Source organism: Amblyomma maculatum, chromosome 4, assembly GCF_055883805.1.
Source record: "Amblyomma maculatum isolate TAMU_Amacu chromosome 4, ASM5588380v1, whole genome shotgun sequence".
In the NCBI taxonomy this organism is placed as follows: domain Eukaryota; kingdom Metazoa; phylum Arthropoda; class Arachnida; order Ixodida; family Ixodidae; genus Amblyomma; species Amblyomma maculatum.
In genome coordinates this window covers 19946204-19964071 of record NC_139347.1, presented here as the reverse complement: position 1 = coordinate 19964071, position 17868 = coordinate 19946204, and the positions used below count along the sequence as shown (strand labels likewise).

Below are 17868 nucleotides of genomic sequence, written 5' to 3'. Positions count from 1 at the left end.
GTTTTAATCTTGCACTCTTTAAGCTTAATGTTAATGTCTAGGCTAAATCATGGACATTATAAACAATGTTACACTGAAATTTGTTGCAACTTGCATGCCAATCCATGCATACTTCCAACTCTAATTAGGAAACAGCTTTTGAGCCTGGGACTTGTGTGCACCTCTTTGAAATGCCATCAGGCTGTGGACGACATAAACATGATGCTTTTTTTTTTCCCTGTTCAATAAACTTTGTTGCTGTACAAACATAGTTAATGTTTATAACCACTACAATACTTAGAAAAAATGGATATAGTAATGACAGTTCTATCTAGATGCATGCTGAAAAAGGCATGCGTGGCGGGGTCTAGCATTTCGAGACTTGTTTCACACCTTTTGCAGCATAAGAAGAATGGAGTTCAAAAACAAATACGCTTCGTCCGAAGATCAAGGGGAGTTAAAGTCTCTCAAGAACACCAGTGTGTGAAAGCTGCCCGCAGAGAGTAGCACATTTGTGTCCTCATTTTCGAACTCTGTCCTCTGGCAGTGGGTTGGGGGCATACGGGGCAAATTTCATCGAGATGGTGCACATTGTTGGGTCGCTTTTAAGAGCCTCACCACAGCTGACTGCCACTTTCGTCTGAACACAGCCAAGCAAAGCTGCCAACCCAGTCAAGAGCGGTTGTCAGAAGGAACCTCTGACACAAACTGCAGCGAGAGGGAGTGAGCTGCCACGACCACAAATGCAGCACAGTTCACCAAAACATTCACTGCATTGCAAGCATTGCCTGTGGAAGTGTGCCACAGTGCGCCATCCATCTGGCTTGTGGCTTTTCTCCCTCCTTTGCCTGTCCCAGTGTCGCCTTGAAGTTCCTGCCCAACTGCTCACCATAACAAGTGTACAGATATGTTTCACTGGTGTGTCCCAGACAGCGCGATCAACTGCCTGGGCTCACAATCACTAGATGGGGAGGGTGGCATCGTTAGTGTTCATTACTCAGCCAAGAAAGCGACCTCCCAAATCGAAGCAAACAGGTGGCATTTTGGACATGGTTAGATTTACATACCCTCTCAACACGTCTCCGAAAGCACTCTGAATGTACTGCCAAGTTTTCCTGGAATGCGCTCCTATCCCCAAGCTTTTCTTCAGAATGCTTATCACCAGAAGGATGGACCCCTGTGCTCAGCTTATCAATTAACTGACGCCTTTACTGAGCTCATGTTATAGTTGATAGCACGACTATGTGTTTACAGTTATGATCAGGTAGGTACAACACCCGATTCAGCCGGTTTTACACATCAAGCAGCACTGGCACTGATGCCGATTACAAATCGACAGCTTATTTTCTGCTAATTCATGCTCCTGCTATATAGGCGTTAGCCATCATACTTGACGGCTTAGTTCCCAGATTGCACTCTTCAGTCACAGTCGAGCATAGCAAAAGAATGTCTGCAAATGCTGCCAACAGTGATATTTAATTTAAAGAAGAAACTTGAAGGTAGCCACCTAGAATGGAAAAAATGTTGGTGATGCTAAAAGGATGTGTAATTTTATCCTTTCTTGGTGTGGCCAAAGATACCTTCCTGCTTCTCTTGCCATGATCTCCAAGCACCGAGTCACAAAGCCGGCTTAGGCCCATTTCACTCACCTTTTTTGAGCCCAAAGTATTCACAAAAACATCATGTGTGGCACATTGAGTGTGTGGAGTGCTTATAGTGTGACATGAAGTGAACATTTTGTAACTCAAACAGCACATGCATGCACTTAGTCATTGTGAATGAGGGTAGCCAGTGCTGGATATTTAGGTAGTGCCAAGAGTGTAAACAATTTTACAGGAGCAGTCCATCAGTGGCATTTTCCTTTCTTTTTTTTTTTTTCACATTCCATATTGTGAAGGCTTTGAGAAGCCTTTGTGCTACCATAAGACTTTGCTGCAGTGACATTTAGCCTCTGAATATTTGAAAACGGCTTCTATAAATGCAGATCTTGTCAAATGCACGGCTACACATTTTCACGAGGGATGTCCATACTATATTTTTTTTTAGCATTCATGCACTGTCGAATAAGAGGTAACTGTGTCAACTCGCCAATTTACCAAATTAACACAAGTTAAATGGACAAGGTCAACAAACTTCCAGTCGCCCTAAAACTTTATTAAGCTCTTAAATTTTAAAAAATTGACATTGCTTTCTCTTGCCTGCTTTTCAGCCATTTCTTATTGAAATTTATGTGATGATGACCTACTGCATCACCTACTTCTAGTAAACTCAGATACACCCTGGTGGCTGCGCTTCGATGAAGGCAAAACGAAGTGGCATGCGTGTGCTATGCGATGTCAGTGCACGTTAAAGAACCTTAGGTAGTCGAAATTTCCAGAGTCCTCCACTATGGCATCTCACATAGCCCGAGTCGCTTTGAGATGTTAAACTCTACAAAACCAAAACCAATGTCAGCTTACATTAATGTGGAAAATTTTGTGAAGTTCACCACTAGAATAGTGCGTATTAAGATCATGAGTGTCTGTCCGTGCGTGCATGCATTTGCGAGAAGTGCCACACTTCGCAAGATTCCGCAGAGTTCTGTTTACCTTTATAGGTTTCGGTGAAGAACTTTAGTGACAGTTAGTGATGACGATCAGCCATGACCGCATGTGGTGCCATCATGACGTCACATCCGGTCAAGTCTAAAAACTGGAACTGACATCATGACGTCACATCCGGTCATGACCAATGACTTCACCACGCAATTCACACATATGATAAGCTGACCCCGCCGGGCGTCCAGTCCGGGCATCTGTGCTGCGCCTTTAATTTGGCACTTCCTCAAACGCTGCACCACACAGCATACAGAAGCAGATGCAGTAAAGCATGAATCAGCGGGATTTAAAATTGGTTTACAGGAAAGAAAAGGTGCAGTGTCTGTCACATTCTCCGCAGACACGTGAACCATGTCAAAAGGGAAGGGAGGAAGGTGGGAGTGGAAAGAAGCAACAGAGAAAAAGGTGCCTTAGTGGAGGGCTACGGAGTAATTTCAACCACCTGGGTATTTTTAACGTGCAATGACATCATACAGCACCCGTACGTCTTTGCATTTCACCGCACCCAGAATTTTTATAACCTAGCGTTGGATAGGTTGAATTTGTAGTAGTACTGCCACTCCAAATAAAGCGAGTTTTCGCTCTTTACTGGCAACCATACAATTAAAGTTTGGTGAAGTATTTTATGCTTAACCCAGTGGTTCTTAGCCATGGATGTGTTGAGGATCCTTTATGAACCAGTGGAAGTGATGGGGGGACCCTTTGACAGGGCAGGTGGAGGGGGGGGGGGGGGGGGGGGGGGCAATTTCTGCAGACTGCTTCTGCTGCAGTTCCGGGAGCAGGTTGCAGAATTGGGGTTGAGTCAAGGCTAAACTGATAAAAATGCGCACTAGGTAAGCCAGCGTGCCTGCAGAGGACTTGGCAAGGAGGCGACGTGTCAGCGCAAATATGCATGCCGCTAAAAGAGATTCAATTCCTCCCAACACCACGCCGCTCACTGTCAGAACCCCCTCCCCCCCCCCCCCCGAGACTCCTTGCATTGCTGTCTCGTTCAGCTGCACAGCCAGAGCACAGTTTCACCGATGCCGGCATTAACAAACACCATAAACATTCTCACTCCTTCGCAACGCTCTGTTTCCACACTTCTTTGCATGTTTTCACTTTGAGAAACTAGTCTCCTTGAACCTGTGTGCTTTTAACCTTGCAAAACAGTGTCTAGCCAGGCCAGAGCTATTGCACAACCTTTCTTTTTTGTGTGTTGCCTTGGGTTTCGCAGACACCTATTGCTCTAACAATTACCTAAGGATGATTACTTATTCTATGCAATTTTAAACTACAATCACTTGCACCAATTGCAGGCCATGTTGCTGCAAACTCTGACCAGTGACAGAAAGCTATTCTTATTTGTTGTGCGTTATAAGGAGCTTTGTACAAAAACTAAATATCTTTTGTATGCAGATTTTGTTGCATCAAACTACAGGGTGTACTGAACAGAACAAATCTTTGCTGGTCATGCAGTCTGTTAGTGGCATCTCGGTGTGTGTATTGCAGCTGCACTTATGCAACATAAAGTGGCTAGAACTAACATTTTTCTGGGAGAGAACAAAACACTGTACTGCAATGCCAAGCCAGCTGTTACCTGCGTTAGTATCCTTTCATACATGGTCATGAAACTTCCTCCGAGGTTTCATACTGGAAGATAACCAGTTGCTGTGAGACGCACCAGATCGGTAATGGTACAGACTGCCCTTCAACCATGAAAGGATTCTTGCACATGAAAGGGATTTGCTATTTGTGCAACACATTTCTTTAACTTTTAATGCGACATCACATCAAAATCTCGTCACAGTGAGAGATGAAATTGCCTAATTGGCCGAGACAGTGACATAATAGAGGCTCATGTAACCACTAACGACCAGTCAAAAAGCACCACCTACAGGAAAACCAATTGAAAAATGGCTTCTTGGCCCACTTTAGCAATTTGGGGTCCTCTCAACCACCGATGGGTGTCAGCTGATGTGCTAACAAATTCAGCAACGAAACAGGTGAAAACACGATGGAAATGCAGCCGAGAACTCTAACACTATCATATTCCTTCTGAAGGAGGTCAAGTTCTCTTCATTTTCGTGAAAAACAAAAATAATTTTAAGCACGGAGTGAAACAATTTGGTTCCACTGCTTGTTCATTTATTTTTCATACAGAAAGGCGCAAGTTCTGCACAGGGCTTTTGCATGTATTGTACATCGCTTGAAGGAGTTTGCAATCTCTTAAAGCTACGAGTTGAATGGTGCCAATCCCTACTCTGTACCCTCCACTTCGGACAGTGCATGGAGCTTTCCTGTTTGTTATGCAGAAGTTTCATGGCCCCATAGAAAAACACGAGTCTGAATTTATTTCACACTCTACAGTGAATGGCACAATTACATTCAGTCCATTCCAGAGAAAGCATGAGCGTAAAAGTGTTACGTTGTCCTGCTGCCTTGTTTGAAGATTGTCAGCATGCATGTTACATACCTTCAGAGGTCTCATGAGAGCATTTTTTTCCGCGTGTTCGAACTCTGTGCGTGAAAAAGCTGCGTCTGCGGCGCTTTTCAAGCACGGAATGTCATCAAGTGCACCATTGATCAAAACAAGTATTTTTGCTAAAATCAACTGAACTATGATTTTTGGTTGTATATCTGTTGTATGTCTTCAATGCTCACTATAAAACAGAACTGGGTGGTTGTTTTGTGCAGATACAGCTTTTCGTTAGCAGTGTTAGAGTTTACTAGAATTCTAGCAGTGTTCTCACCAAACAAGTTTGAGTCTTCGCTATCAACTTTAACTTCTACTTGCTCTGTGCCAAGTTTATTTACAGTATAATATGATTGCAAATGGCTGAAAGCCGGTTGTAATGACAAATCAAAAATGCATTCAATTCTGAGTCCAAAATCAAACTGCATTTTCTTTTGAAATAGTTTGGACCTGAATGGAAAGTATAGGCTTGCAAGACTAGCATGTAAAAAGTTTCAAAAAAACTGCACTTTTCACCAGCGAGTGCCCTGGTCGTGAACGAAACTTTTTGAAAAAAAGAGTTTGAAAAGTGTTGAGAATTGCAACCATGCAGTGCAAATAGTGAGAATATTTCCGAACGTACCGGTGATATAAAGATTTACATAAACAGAGCTGCTACTTTGATATTCACTACTATTTCTTGCACTGCCACGCATTTTGCACTTTGTAGCTGTGTGTAAATACATACAGGCAGAGACTTGTCAATTGTTGATCATTCTTTTCAGAAGGAATCGCATGTTTTAGTGTGATCTGCAAATGTTTTATGCTGCAATTCCGTCCACACACAAGCATTTCGTGTCATTCACTGTTTACATTGTCCAATCTTAATTTTTATGCACACTATATGTCTACTGCATGACATTTTGCATGCGTGAAGCTTGAATGATTGTGACCACTTTTGCTGACAATGTACCTTGAAATAAACACTTTTACACCGTTTTATACCTCCTTGAAGTTTCTGAATGATGCATACATAACGCAAAAGCAGCTTTGCAGTGTGTGGCCTTTAAGAACTTGGATATGAACTGGCCACACAAGCAAAGTATATTTGGTAATAAGAGCCCACATGGCGAGAGGTGCAACCTTAATGAAAGTCTGCTTAAATCCAGTTTCTGTCCACCTTCTGCCACTTGGTGATAGGGAGGGGACCAATGCAGTGCTTTCCCAGCATGCCTAGTGGCTTATCAAAAAAATTTACTCTCAACGAAATGAAAATGCATTACTGCAGTGTCCTAAGCTTTGGCCAACCTTGAAACGATCTTGAGACCAATCGATACAATGGGTAACTAGGATGTTTTATATCTAATGCCTGTTGATTTTCACTGTTTAAGAAGTGATAGCAAGTCCAGGGTCATAAAGTTGTTTATAGAAAACAATTATAGTTGGCTCAGCTGAACATGTCGTCATAATCCGGCGGTGGTGGGAGGTGGTCCGGATTCGGCCTGTTGAAAGAACATGAGAGAGGCATCAGAATGAAGTAGATGCGCATCAGTCGTATCTCATGGAGGGAACATTGTGTGCTTGGCTGTTCTGCTTAAAGTGAAGTGGTTCCCATGAAGAATGTATTATCGAAGAGTTCTGATAACATTGCTTTTGTGTTCCATGTGCTGCATCGTTGTGTGTCTGGGTGAGCCCAAACGAATAAGGTTGCAAACATTCAACAGGTTCTGGCGGTGCTTGCAGGTAGTTTCCAAAATTTGTTTTAATTATTAAGTAATTACTCCCTTATTACAAACCTACTGTACCTTTCTGCATTCCCCTAAACTTTGGAACAATGCCATTCCCACTCAGAGTTCATCAATTCGATCTCAATCTAATCTGCTAGCCTTGTCAGTTGGCCCAAGTTGGTAGAGGGACTGTGGCGGTGGTCCCTGGTTCAAACCTCACACCAGGATGAATTTTGAAATTTTAATGAGAGCTGTAACTTTGCTTTGTAGCTATACAGCTAGGGTCATATTTGAGTCCCTTATAATATATATTAATGCACCAATACTGAAGGCTCACTACATTTTGCTTTTCATTCTTTTTTTCTTAGTAAGTAATGACCAAGTGATTTCTAGGGTATGCTAGATTGTATAGCAAATGTGCGGCTTTTTTTTATTATTATTATTATTATTATTACCTGCACCATATGCAAGGAATAAAACATTTGGCCTTAGCTTTGTGAAGCTGTAATGCACAACAGTAGATGAGAGGCAGGGGCTGCTTAGCATCAACCTGAACAGCCTCCTACCAGATGGCACTACCATCAGCAGCAGAAAATGTGGGCGTGCCCTTGCCCTTGCAATGCTTTCTCCTCTCCGTCCTCCGGTGCGGCAGCGCCGGGCGGTCGGGCAGTCAACGCTCACATGATATTAAATATCGGGAAGGCTGCGCACACACACAGTACTTGTGTTGGCTTTGGCAGACTGACCCACACTTCTAAGAGATTATCTAGTTCGCACATGCAAACCAGTGCAGTTATGTTATTTACATTATTTCAGCATATAAATAATGTTTAATGGAAGTATACTGGGTAGAATCTTATTAGTGAACAGCAGGGAGCAATGTGTAAAAAGCAACAGGAAGTTAATATGCAATACCCCAGCGCACGAGTCTTAAATCTATCAAGATGGTGAAAAAGGGCAATGATGGCATTAAGTATGAGCCCGAGATTACAAACTTGTGCACAGGCAACACAACAGGGAGCCACCGAGCTTCACAAGCGCCTGCCAGCCTGTCTTACATGTCCACTGCAGTCCAGCTCTACAAACTGTACAAGCTGCACACGCAGCTGGAATATCTGATTAGGTATGTCCTGGAAGAGCCATCATTGCAGAAAGACAAGCTGCAAGAAATGAATTCTCAAGAAAAAAGGAAAGAAAGAAGACTTAAACACCATGTTCACTGAAAATGTTTTCTTTGAACCATGAAATGGGGAAGAAAAAAAAAGACGTGAAACTGGCATGCCATGGTGTGTAGCCATTTGAAAAGTGTGTATTTTCAGGCAGCTCCTAAGCCTATTGTTCTTCCTAGAAACAGATTCTGGCAGACATTTGAAATGAAATGCAACATTGTATGATCTGCTTTCAACGATCATTGCTGTTATATGTTATTGCATGAACCACTAGAGGTTACTACAGGCAGTAATGTGCGGGCACAAGATTACCAAATCTGACGGAAAGTGTAGAACTTGCCTGCTGCAAAATGCTATGTTTCATGTACACACCAATTGTCAAAGGTGTGAGTACACAGGAGGCAATTAGCAGGAAAGGCACCAATAAAGGTGGTGGCAACGAGCACATCACTACCCTGCAGGGCCTTCGGGGCAGCATTTTGGCTTCAGCTCGTCTCTGCAGTTTCCACGATACTTCGACATACTTGTGCAAAATACACAACAGCTTTTTAATCCTCAAGCAGACAGCAAAACCTCTCTAAAAGCATATTTCATTGTGCAGCATGTCATCACATGCTCTTCACTTGCACATGAAGGACACTGGTGTGTGCAGTGCGAGGGTCTGCATAGCAAAAGTTTGTGCCCAAAAAAACAACTATTATACAAAAGAAAAGAGTGACTCAGAGTAATTTCAAGCCCCTCTAGAGCAAATCAATGACAGCACTCACTGCACAGGCAGTCTAGATGGCAAGCTCATCAGTCGGGAGCTAAACGTGGGAGTTTTCAAGTACCACATACTGTTCCAAAACTATTTATACCAGAGAGAGTTTTACATGCAGCCACAGCTGCAAAACACACCCTGCATTCCTATTGTTGCCAAACACAGTGCCCATTCTCGTGACACTCAACCTCCCAATGACAGCGCAGCAGCATAGTAACAGTACTACTGCAAACCCTGCTCAAATACAAAGGGCAGCAGGAGCAAAGTAAACAAATTGCTCCGACAACACTCACACACTGAACCGCATGGCAGGGCCTGGCACATTTGGGCGTGGTGGCCCAAAGGGGTCGAACCTGGCCCCAGGTGGAATGGATCCCCTGCGCACAATTCAAGACAAAAGTGCTTGGCATGCGTCACATGTGGTATAGCAGCAAGTCGCCCAGGTATGAGCAGCTTCATTTTTTTTTTTTCCCCACAGTGTGCACACGTCAGGGCCATGTCATAATCCCATTTAAATTTTTTTTTCTCATTTTATTGACTTTCTAAATATTTTGTTTTGTTGAGTCAAGCTCTATCCCCAAATTCGACAAATAACTGGCTGTGAAGCTGAGAACCATGGCAGAAAAATTTTAAACATAATTTTTTCACACGGTAGCCTTATTTTTTAAAGTGGTATCATCTGCAAACACTGACATTGTGGACAGTTAGTAGAGCTCTATGCAACTCTATGAAGATGGTGACTGCCGCGCCACCTAGGTCGCATGCCGAAAATGTCATTAATTAAGATGCACAGATTACGTGAAAACTATAATTTACAGTATTACAATAACATTAAATAGAATGAAATGAATAAATAAAGTAAATAAACCCGCTCATATCTACCACTAATACCAACAACCGATTCTGCCTGTAGCAGCACCACTACAAGTTTAGGAGTGTCTTTGAATATGTCGTTTTTGTTTTGAAAACGTTTTAAAAGCAAACCAAGCGAGATCAAAGAATAAAAGTAGTTGTAATTTCTTGAAAGAGGAAAAAGTAGGTTACCTTAAGTTGATATGAACATGAATAACTGTTTGCATGATGCTGTGGCATAGTCATAAAATGCTGCATATTCACTTCAGATGCTCCAAGTGGACACCATGTTAGCTGCAGTGAAAGGACACAGTATGACGCCACCACCAGCTCAAACCTGACTTTCCTAACCAATTTAAGATACAAATTCGTGCCTAAACTGTGAGTTGTGCTCTCATTACTGCCACCATTTGCCGAGATGTATCAAATATGCCAATATTTTGACACTTGTCTTCGAGAGTAGACTGCCTCTTTAAAATTTGATTCTACGGCCTGTTCGGGGCATGTAGACGTTCGTCAGACAGCAGAATATGCATTTATTGTTGACAAAATTCAGAGAAACTGAAGCAGTCAATTTAAAGTTGTAATATCCACTGAAAATGACCCAAGGATCACTGTTTTGGAGTGAATGGCAGCACGATTCAGCCTTGAGAGGAAAACCTGAGCTTAAAAAAAAAAAAAAAGAGAGAGAGAAAAAAAAAAAAAAAGGTTGATGCGCACAGTTTACGGGTGAAATCAGCTAGTGCTGGCAATGCTCGGACTTCCCTTTTTGGCCTTATCTAGCTTGTAAGAGCCCAGTTTCAAGTAGTATCTTTGTTGTCAGAATGCAGAAATAACCAATGGATACAGGCCAACTTCAATTTGTCCTCGGAACCCTTTTTAAACCAGGTTTCAGGAGTCGCACAGTGAGCATCCTGCTGAGTGCGCAAACAGCTATCACCAAGTGGTTGAAAACCAGATGGAGGAAAATTAACAATGACCAAACAGCCAAAAAACTTGCACAATGAGGCTACTGCTGCACTCCTACTTTGCAAGCATGTGAAAATGCACTAGGAAGCTTGAAGCAGTGCATCCGAGCTCTGATGCTGCACACCATTATTGTCCTCAGCACAATCTTTCATTGGGATTTAATACTTAACATGAACCGTATTCTGTGTGTGTGACAATTCACCTTGGCTGATGATTGTAATATAATATTGCTACCTTGGCTGATAATTGTAATATAATATTGCTACGAAGACGACGACGTGGGCAGTGGCACGGGGCGGAGCGCTTGCGCCAGGCCCGCTGGCCATTAAAGCATATTTCATTGTCATATCACGTCGTTTTGTTTCTGTTCCATCGTGTTTCTGTTCCATCTGTTCCGTGTTCCATCGCTAACAACATTTCTGCAGGCTATACATTACCATAGTAGTTTATCTGCCACTTCTTTGCAAATATCACTCAGTGATGGCATGTGAATTCACAAACTTCACCTTATTATTATCATATCCTCAATGCTGCTTTGCTCGGAGACAGATGCTGTCCTGAACAATAAAGTTTATTCTTCCTTAACACTCATGCACAGGTCAAGGAAAAGGCTTCGGCGCATGATCACACTTAGGAGCAATGTGTGCGTTCTTTTCTTCCTTCCACAATAGAAAGCCAAGCATGGCATTGTTCTTGGTAATGCTTACTTAAAGAAGTAAAATGCCACGGTGAAATCTGTGCTAGATTCGCATGCTCAGTGACAGATGGCACCACCTTTTGATGACTGGAATATCTGGTTTAGTTTATCATGTTTCTACTCTAGTTGTGCAGAATAGCTGTAGATGTCACTACTCTAATTTACATCTCACAGAACAGAAATGTGCCATGCACAATTAAAGTCCACCAGCAAATGCACCAGCAAAGCAGCATGGACAGGAGTGGTAATATAATCCAGGCATACACTGATAATCTCTGTAGGCGCGTGCCAGATCCACTAAATAACGGACTCACAGCAGTTGCCAAGATCCAGGGTTTCAAACTAATCAGCCAGCTGAGTGGATGGTTCTATAGAACCACACACGCATGCAATGCTGTTAAAGTGCAGAAAGACGCTGAGAGCTCTGGCTATTACTTCTGGTCTCGGGCTTGCATAACCGTCTTAGGTGCTACTAAAAATGTCTTTAAATAATTTTAAGAACCCTATGTGCCTCGGTGAAGCCAATTAGCCTCTCAATGTGAAATATCAGCTTTTAAATTTCTAAAAGCATGTACAAAGCATTATGATAGCTGGATAATGCTACATTAAATCGAATAAGTGCTGAAGAAATAATGGAATCACATTTCTTTTCTTCTGACACTAAAAATTGAAAATAAAGAAAAAATTATGTGGGACACTTAAGCTCCACCTAAAAATATGACGTGGTAATATTAAGGACTCCAATCAGTGGCCCCCTTGAAGTGCCTTATTCGCGTACATGCAGTCCCTGCTTGCTTAATTACCAATCCCTTAATATGTGCCTCTATTATCTCAAACATCTTTATCAGTAAACAGTACTAGGTTACCATGTTATCGAGCTACAGGTTGTAGGCAACCAGCCAACGTATAAAGCCCCGCTTTAGCAAAGCCATACAAATGTGCCTTCGTGGCATATGAGTAGCATGCCTGGCTCAGCATCAAAGAGCCCTAAAACATGGGCCCTAAAACATGGGTCCTTATCCTACCCTCCCACCTCAAATGAACAACACGAGTTGGCAGCTCCAAGTTGTTGATATCATGTGGTCTCGTTAAGTCACACAAACCATCGAAGAATCAGTGCTCAGCCATGTAGCCTGCCATGCCTAGGCTTTTTCTATGCCGACAAAACCGAAAATGCCAGGTTTTCTGCAGAAAGGGGCTTTTAACATTATTGTGCTAAAATGATACAGTTATTAAACACAACAGAATCTATAGCATAACTATGTCAAAAGACATGCCACAAAGCTCCTTTTTTTTTTACACCTTCACTGTATTACTCACTAAGATAACAGAAGAGTACCCCAGTTTCAACATGAAGCATGCTAAATTAATCTGTAATGAAGAAATCACTGGTGCGAAAACGTTCAAAAAAACCTGCAAGTTCACTCCAAGAACGTGAACCAATATTAAAAGGGGTATCGCGGCCTTCGATGCATTTGGGTGAAATAACCCAGAAGAAAGTTTAGCTGTGGAGATGTGAAACTACGAGATGGAAGCAACACACGATAATTTTAAAAATTCCGCAATAAGAGATGGCACTCTGGAATGAATTGCAGGAATGACACAATGAGGTGTGACGAAACCTCTCAACATGCTGAACAGCCATAGCACGGACCCAGACATGCTTGTCCACAATCTCATGCCAGTGCTTAGCCTGTATCGGCACATTTTCACAGCTGCACAGTACCACCAGTAATTTTTGGCAACCACTATCAACTCATGATAGACTGCACATGGGTGTACAACATAGAGCCCAGTGCCCACAGTCGGCTTGTGAGCTCACCTGGGGATGCCAGGGATGCCCACACCGGGATCTGAGTGGTGCGGGCGTGGCAACTGCCGCGGGTCCATGATCATGCCACCACCGCCGGGTGGCCCATGGTAAAATGGATCCAGGTCCCGCTGGCCAAGCCGTGGAACCTCTGGCTGTGGAGTCCTGGCGCAGAGAACAACATTTGCTGACTTCACTTGACACTTAATGTCAGGGACCATTAGAGGTCAAACCACAATCATAACAGTAGTACAGTGTGTCTTAAATAAGTGCAGACAAAATGGGCAGAAGATGTGTGCCCTAACTAGCCAAGCTTACCACTCGATGCCGGGCTGCCTGCTAGGGATGTGCAGCGGATTGTTCTCCTGGGAAACATTGCGTGAGGCCTCCCGCGATGCCGAGGCCTGACTGGTGCTGTCTATTGTATCCAGAGCGGAGACCACCTCCTGGCTCAGCTTGGACACCAGGTCGTCCAGGTTCTTGTACGCCCTGACCAGAAATGGAAAAGGCCTCAAGGAAGCTGCAACAGCAGCACTGCAAGTGTCCACTGATGAACACACTACTGCCGAGTAGAAAGTCTGCTGGGATAGGATGACCGTGACTGCAATGGGACAGGGAGAACTGAACAGGACTGGGAGAAGTGGCTATCCTACAACAGATGTAATCTAGTTGATAATGACAAGCATCATTTAGCAAAAACTCGAATCCTGACTGCAATTATCTCAATTATCAATTATCTCTATAATTATAATATTATTTCACATTGACAAATACCAAAACATAAAAACAAAAACCTATGTTTTTCTTGGTGTCAATGCCAGTTGGCTCCCTTTATATACATTTTTCTCAAGGAATATAATAATTTACAGATGCAACACTCACATCAAGCCATAGCACAAGGTATCTAAGATTCCTCCCATGAGGGAAGTCAAGGTCAGGCACATTTTGAGGCTATATTATGAAGAACAAATGCACTCGCAGTGGTGCAAGCACCAACCTCTAGAGTCTGTTCTACACACACCTGGACAAGTCTTCAAACTCGCCCGTCGAGAACTTGTCTGTGGTGACATTAGTCGAGGCTGTCCTCTCCTTGCGGACGTTCTGGTAAAAAAAAAATTGAGCCACAACAGAAATAATTAGCAGAATAAACTACATAATACAACAATGCCGTAATGAAATATTAACGGTCACAAAAACTTCTCTCCCTTCTCCTCCTTTTTAACATTTGTTGTATCTGCTACCATGTAAGTTAAGTCTCAGGTGCACTTAACTGGTTACTGAGAACAGCTCCGTCTAATTTTGGTTCCTGGTACGACTATCAGGCTATGTTGATGTTTGTTTGATAAATTGTTGAAAAAATTTGGTTTTGTAACCAAAAATGGCTGAGGCTTAGCTTGGTTAAGCCTGGTCAGATGCGAAGCATATTGATTGCTAAACTCGGCTTTCCATGGTTACACTTGGCTAAACTTTTCTTTCCTTGGTTACACATGCTTTTACACGGTTTAAACTTGGAATGTACAATGTTTTCCCATGCCATAAAACTAGGCAATAGCATGACTCGTTCATCTCTAATCTAACTGTGTTACCGACACGCACAACGAACATGTCGTCCCCCAGGCCAACGATACTCGATTGCCACTACGCGAATATGTACGCAAAGCAAAAGCTCTTAGAACACCGACGTGCACGGCGTGCAACCGCAGCCGACGGCGCGAGCTGGCCCTCCGTCTCTCCTCTGTCGTGACGTCAGCGTATCAGGTGGTGCGACGTCACCATACCACGTGGTCCGCACGGCGTGCAACCGCAGCCGACGGCGCGAGCCGGTCTCCCGTCTCTCCTCTGTCGTGACGTCAGCATATCACGTGGTGTGACGTCACCATACCACGTGGTCCGCATGGCGTGCAACCGCAGCCGACGGCGCGAGCTGCACCCCCGTCTCTCCTCTGTCGTGACGTCAGCGTATCACGTGGTGTGACGTAGCATTCCACATTCTTTGCACGGCGTGTAACAGTCACGAAGGGCTGTGGTTTACCTCTAGCAATATGCTTCGCATAAAATTCTTCCCCCCAACTAGGTTTAAGCACTGACGTTAAGAGCAAACAATGATGTCATAATCATTTAGGAGTGAATGGTGGCCTAAACTAGCCTGGATTCACACCCAAAATCTGTCCTGGTGATGGCGCACTTTGCTTGCAAAAACTGAAGATAATGGTAATACCTGTAGTTCTGTTTTTCGCCTTCTCTAGCTTACAAAGACCTAATCTCAATGAAAGCCTCATCATCATTAAAATGTGATAATCTATCAATACAGATCCACATTAATTGTTCTTGGGTCCCTGAATTTCGGTAGCATCTCCTTTGCAAACAGATTTTCTAATAGTAATAACAATTGTAGGTATACCCAAGCGAGACAGTATGTTATGTCACCACTCTCAAAACAATGCTCTCTTCACATTCTTGTTTTCTTTCCAGAAACTAAAGCGTTACATGTCTTGACCATGTTCACTTCATTTAACATTTATTTAAATACACTCCTTTGTAAAGTCATTTATACTTCTAGTGCTCTCAATGCAACTAGCGATATTATCCATAATGTTCCAGTTATAACCCTTTCAGGGGAGATTTAGGACGTGCGTTGAATTTCACAAGTGGGAGGAAACTGATGTGCAGCACGAACATTCAGGCACATCCTCAAAGAATTTACTTGGCAGCATTAAATAGCAATCAAAATGCACTTTAGGCCTCTCTCCCTAACATAAGTGGTATGTACAGATCAGCATAGCCACACTGCTCTGAAGTATCATGCAGAGCACTTATAGGGTAGCCAGCTTTTCTAGCACAATCTCTCCACTGTCTTTCAAGAAGCCTAGTTACTTTATCCTCCTCAGCTGCTTTACCTCTTTTCATTGCTTCTAGCTTTTACTAATGCGACAGCATTATACGTAAGGCATCATATAAATATTGCTGATATTGAACCCAGCTCAACTAAATTGAACTGTCAGCAAGCCAGACAGCCACTCAAACTAGCATGTTTTTGGCCAGCCTGCATTGCCTTCGTTGTGGCATAAGCTGTTCAGTAGTCCACTTACCAGGACATTCACCAGCAGAAAGCCACCCGACGGAATAACCTTGAGGATGTAGCGCTCAGAGCCCTGGCTGGAACCATACCGCAGAGTGTACACCGCCTGGTTGTCATTCCAACCGGCAGGCAACAGCTCCGTACTCTTCTGTGGTTTACTCCACTGCAAAAGATCGAGCGTGCTGGATCAGCTCCCCTAGCGCAACTTCCACATTCCTCCCCTTAAAGCGAAACCTCTGACAAACAGGGTAACCAAAAACAAGGCAAAGTCTCCAAACACTACCACATTTACGGTGACAGCGCGTGCGACGTGCACTGGGTGTTCGGCAGGTTTTTAGCGCATGACAGCGAAAGATAGCACTGCAACACGATCGCACAATTACTTATCCCAGTCAGGTGCGCATATTTAGGAAACTGCAGCAAGAAAAAAAGAAAGAAAGAAAGAAAGCAGCGTACTGTGGCTGACACGCCCTGGGTTTCGCTACAAATGCTGCAAGTGGTCAACTGCGAAATGCGCAGGACTGCGCTACAAGCGAATGTAAACAAATCGTCGAAGTCCTCCCCCGCTTACAGCGGTGACATCAGTGCATTCAGTAGAGACTTCATACAAATTCTACACTGCAGGAAGACGTCCTGATAAAAACGGTGAGCACAACGCATGAGTGCACTGAATGATAGTACTTACGTCTTCCCCAGTGCCTTGGCAACGCTTGCCACTTCTCACTAACAGGTAGTGCACCAGCAGGACGAGCGCATCACTCTTAGACTTGAAGCTGTCTTTGCAGGCCTTGTACAGCAGTTCCAGTCCAAAATACTTATCTGCACTGGAATGCGCTGCCGTGTCGGTGCCTGACATAGCGCTTTTGGCAATTTTTGTTGCCTGTGGTTTCGGCATTGGTTGCGGCCGCTGTCCGGCTAGTGCGCCGTTCCGTTCCAAATCATAGAAACAGCAGTGCCACCCGTGGCAAGCAATGATTTAGGCACGCGATTTCAGCCCTGTGATGAAGAAGAAAATACATCGTCAAATATAAAGTTGTATGCAGTTATATATTTTGATTTATGTTGTTGTGACCAGCTTTATTATTTAATGGAGACGATTATAGAACCGAAACTAATGGGCATAGCTGAAGCGCTAAAGCGCCCGCGGCACCCGTGATGAGAGACTTACCATTGGCCATCGATATAGTATGCTCTCCATTGATGCCTTTTAAGGCGAAAACCTTTAATGGCTCATACTATCGTCAACAAAAGCTATCGCTAACATCGTGCCTAGGGAAGCTGATGGAGCATGTAAAACTAAACAGATTTCAGGAGTATGCAGAATTGAAAGGGTGGTATTTTCCGAAACAGTGCTAGGTTTCAGGAGCAAGCTGTCCACGCAGGATGTAATGATTCAACTCAAAGCAGATATAATTGACGTGACCAATAAATGGGGCACAAAACTGTACTTGACCTTGATCTACAGAGAGCCTTTGACAATGTCAAATACGAAGCCATATTAAATAATCAGGAGGAAATTGCCCCTGGCAAGAGGATTTACGATTACGTTAGGGATTTTCTAACCGAAAGAACACCAGAAATAAGCCTTGGGTACATCAGGTCTGAAACAATTAAGCTAGGAGACAAGGGCACCCCACAGGGCTCAGTTCTTTCCCCTTTCTTCTTCAACCTAGCGTTAAAGAGCCTTCCACCATTACTGAAGACTGTGAAAGGGGTGAAACATATACGCTATGTACTGATGATGTCACATTATGGACATACACAGGCAACGATGGGAAAATAGAAGAAAATATCC

At 43.4% G+C, this 17868-nt stretch overlaps 2 protein-coding genes across 4 annotated transcripts in view; one reads left to right on the top strand and one right to left on the bottom strand.

The window, feature by feature from the left end:
- The window catches only part of Gli (carboxyl ester lipase-like protein Gli), a 31831-nt gene extending 25813 nt beyond the window's left edge, over positions 1–6018 (top strand). For 2 of the 3 annotated variants that reach the window (XM_084600878.1, XM_084600876.1), the window contains one exon: positions 382–6018. In XM_084600878.1, coding sequence (XP_084457004.1) covers positions 382–466 — 85 coding nt within the window. In that variant the 3' untranslated portion in view covers positions 467–6018. The remainder of the gene's footprint in view (positions 1–381) is intronic. The other variant, XM_084600877.1, reaches the window with a different exon arrangement.
- A 400-nt stretch (positions 6019–6418) lies between these two features.
- On the bottom strand, positions 6419–17023 carry LOC146190395 (proteasome inhibitor PI31 subunit-like). Its single transcript, XM_084600880.1, has 7 exons — positions 16759–17023; positions 16084–16236; positions 14016–14095; positions 13313–13483; positions 13007–13159; positions 8960–9043; positions 6419–6512 (listed from the first exon to the last, which is right to left on the bottom strand). The coding sequence occupies exons 1-7, from the start codon at positions 16966–16968 to the stop codon at positions 6458–6460; spliced, it is 906 nt and encodes a 301-aa protein (XP_084457006.1). The 5' UTR covers positions 16969–17023; the 3' UTR covers positions 6419–6457.
- Between the last annotated feature and the right edge of the window lie 845 nt (positions 17024–17868).

Bases quoted from the DNA above. Each gene is read 5' to 3' on its own strand.
- LOC146190395 (XM_084600880.1), bottom strand. From the start codon at position 16,968: ATGCCGAAACCACAGGCAACAAAAATTGCCAAAAGCGCTATGTCAGGC. The intron at 16,237-16,758 runs GTAAGTACTATC...GATCTTTTGCAG, and splicing joins GCCAAGGCACTGGGGAAGAC to TGGAGTAAACCACAGAAGAG. The intron at 13,160-13,312 runs GTAAGCTTGGCT...TCTCTGCGCCAG, and splicing joins AGGCAGCCCGGCATCGAGTG to GACTCCACAGCCAGAGGTTC.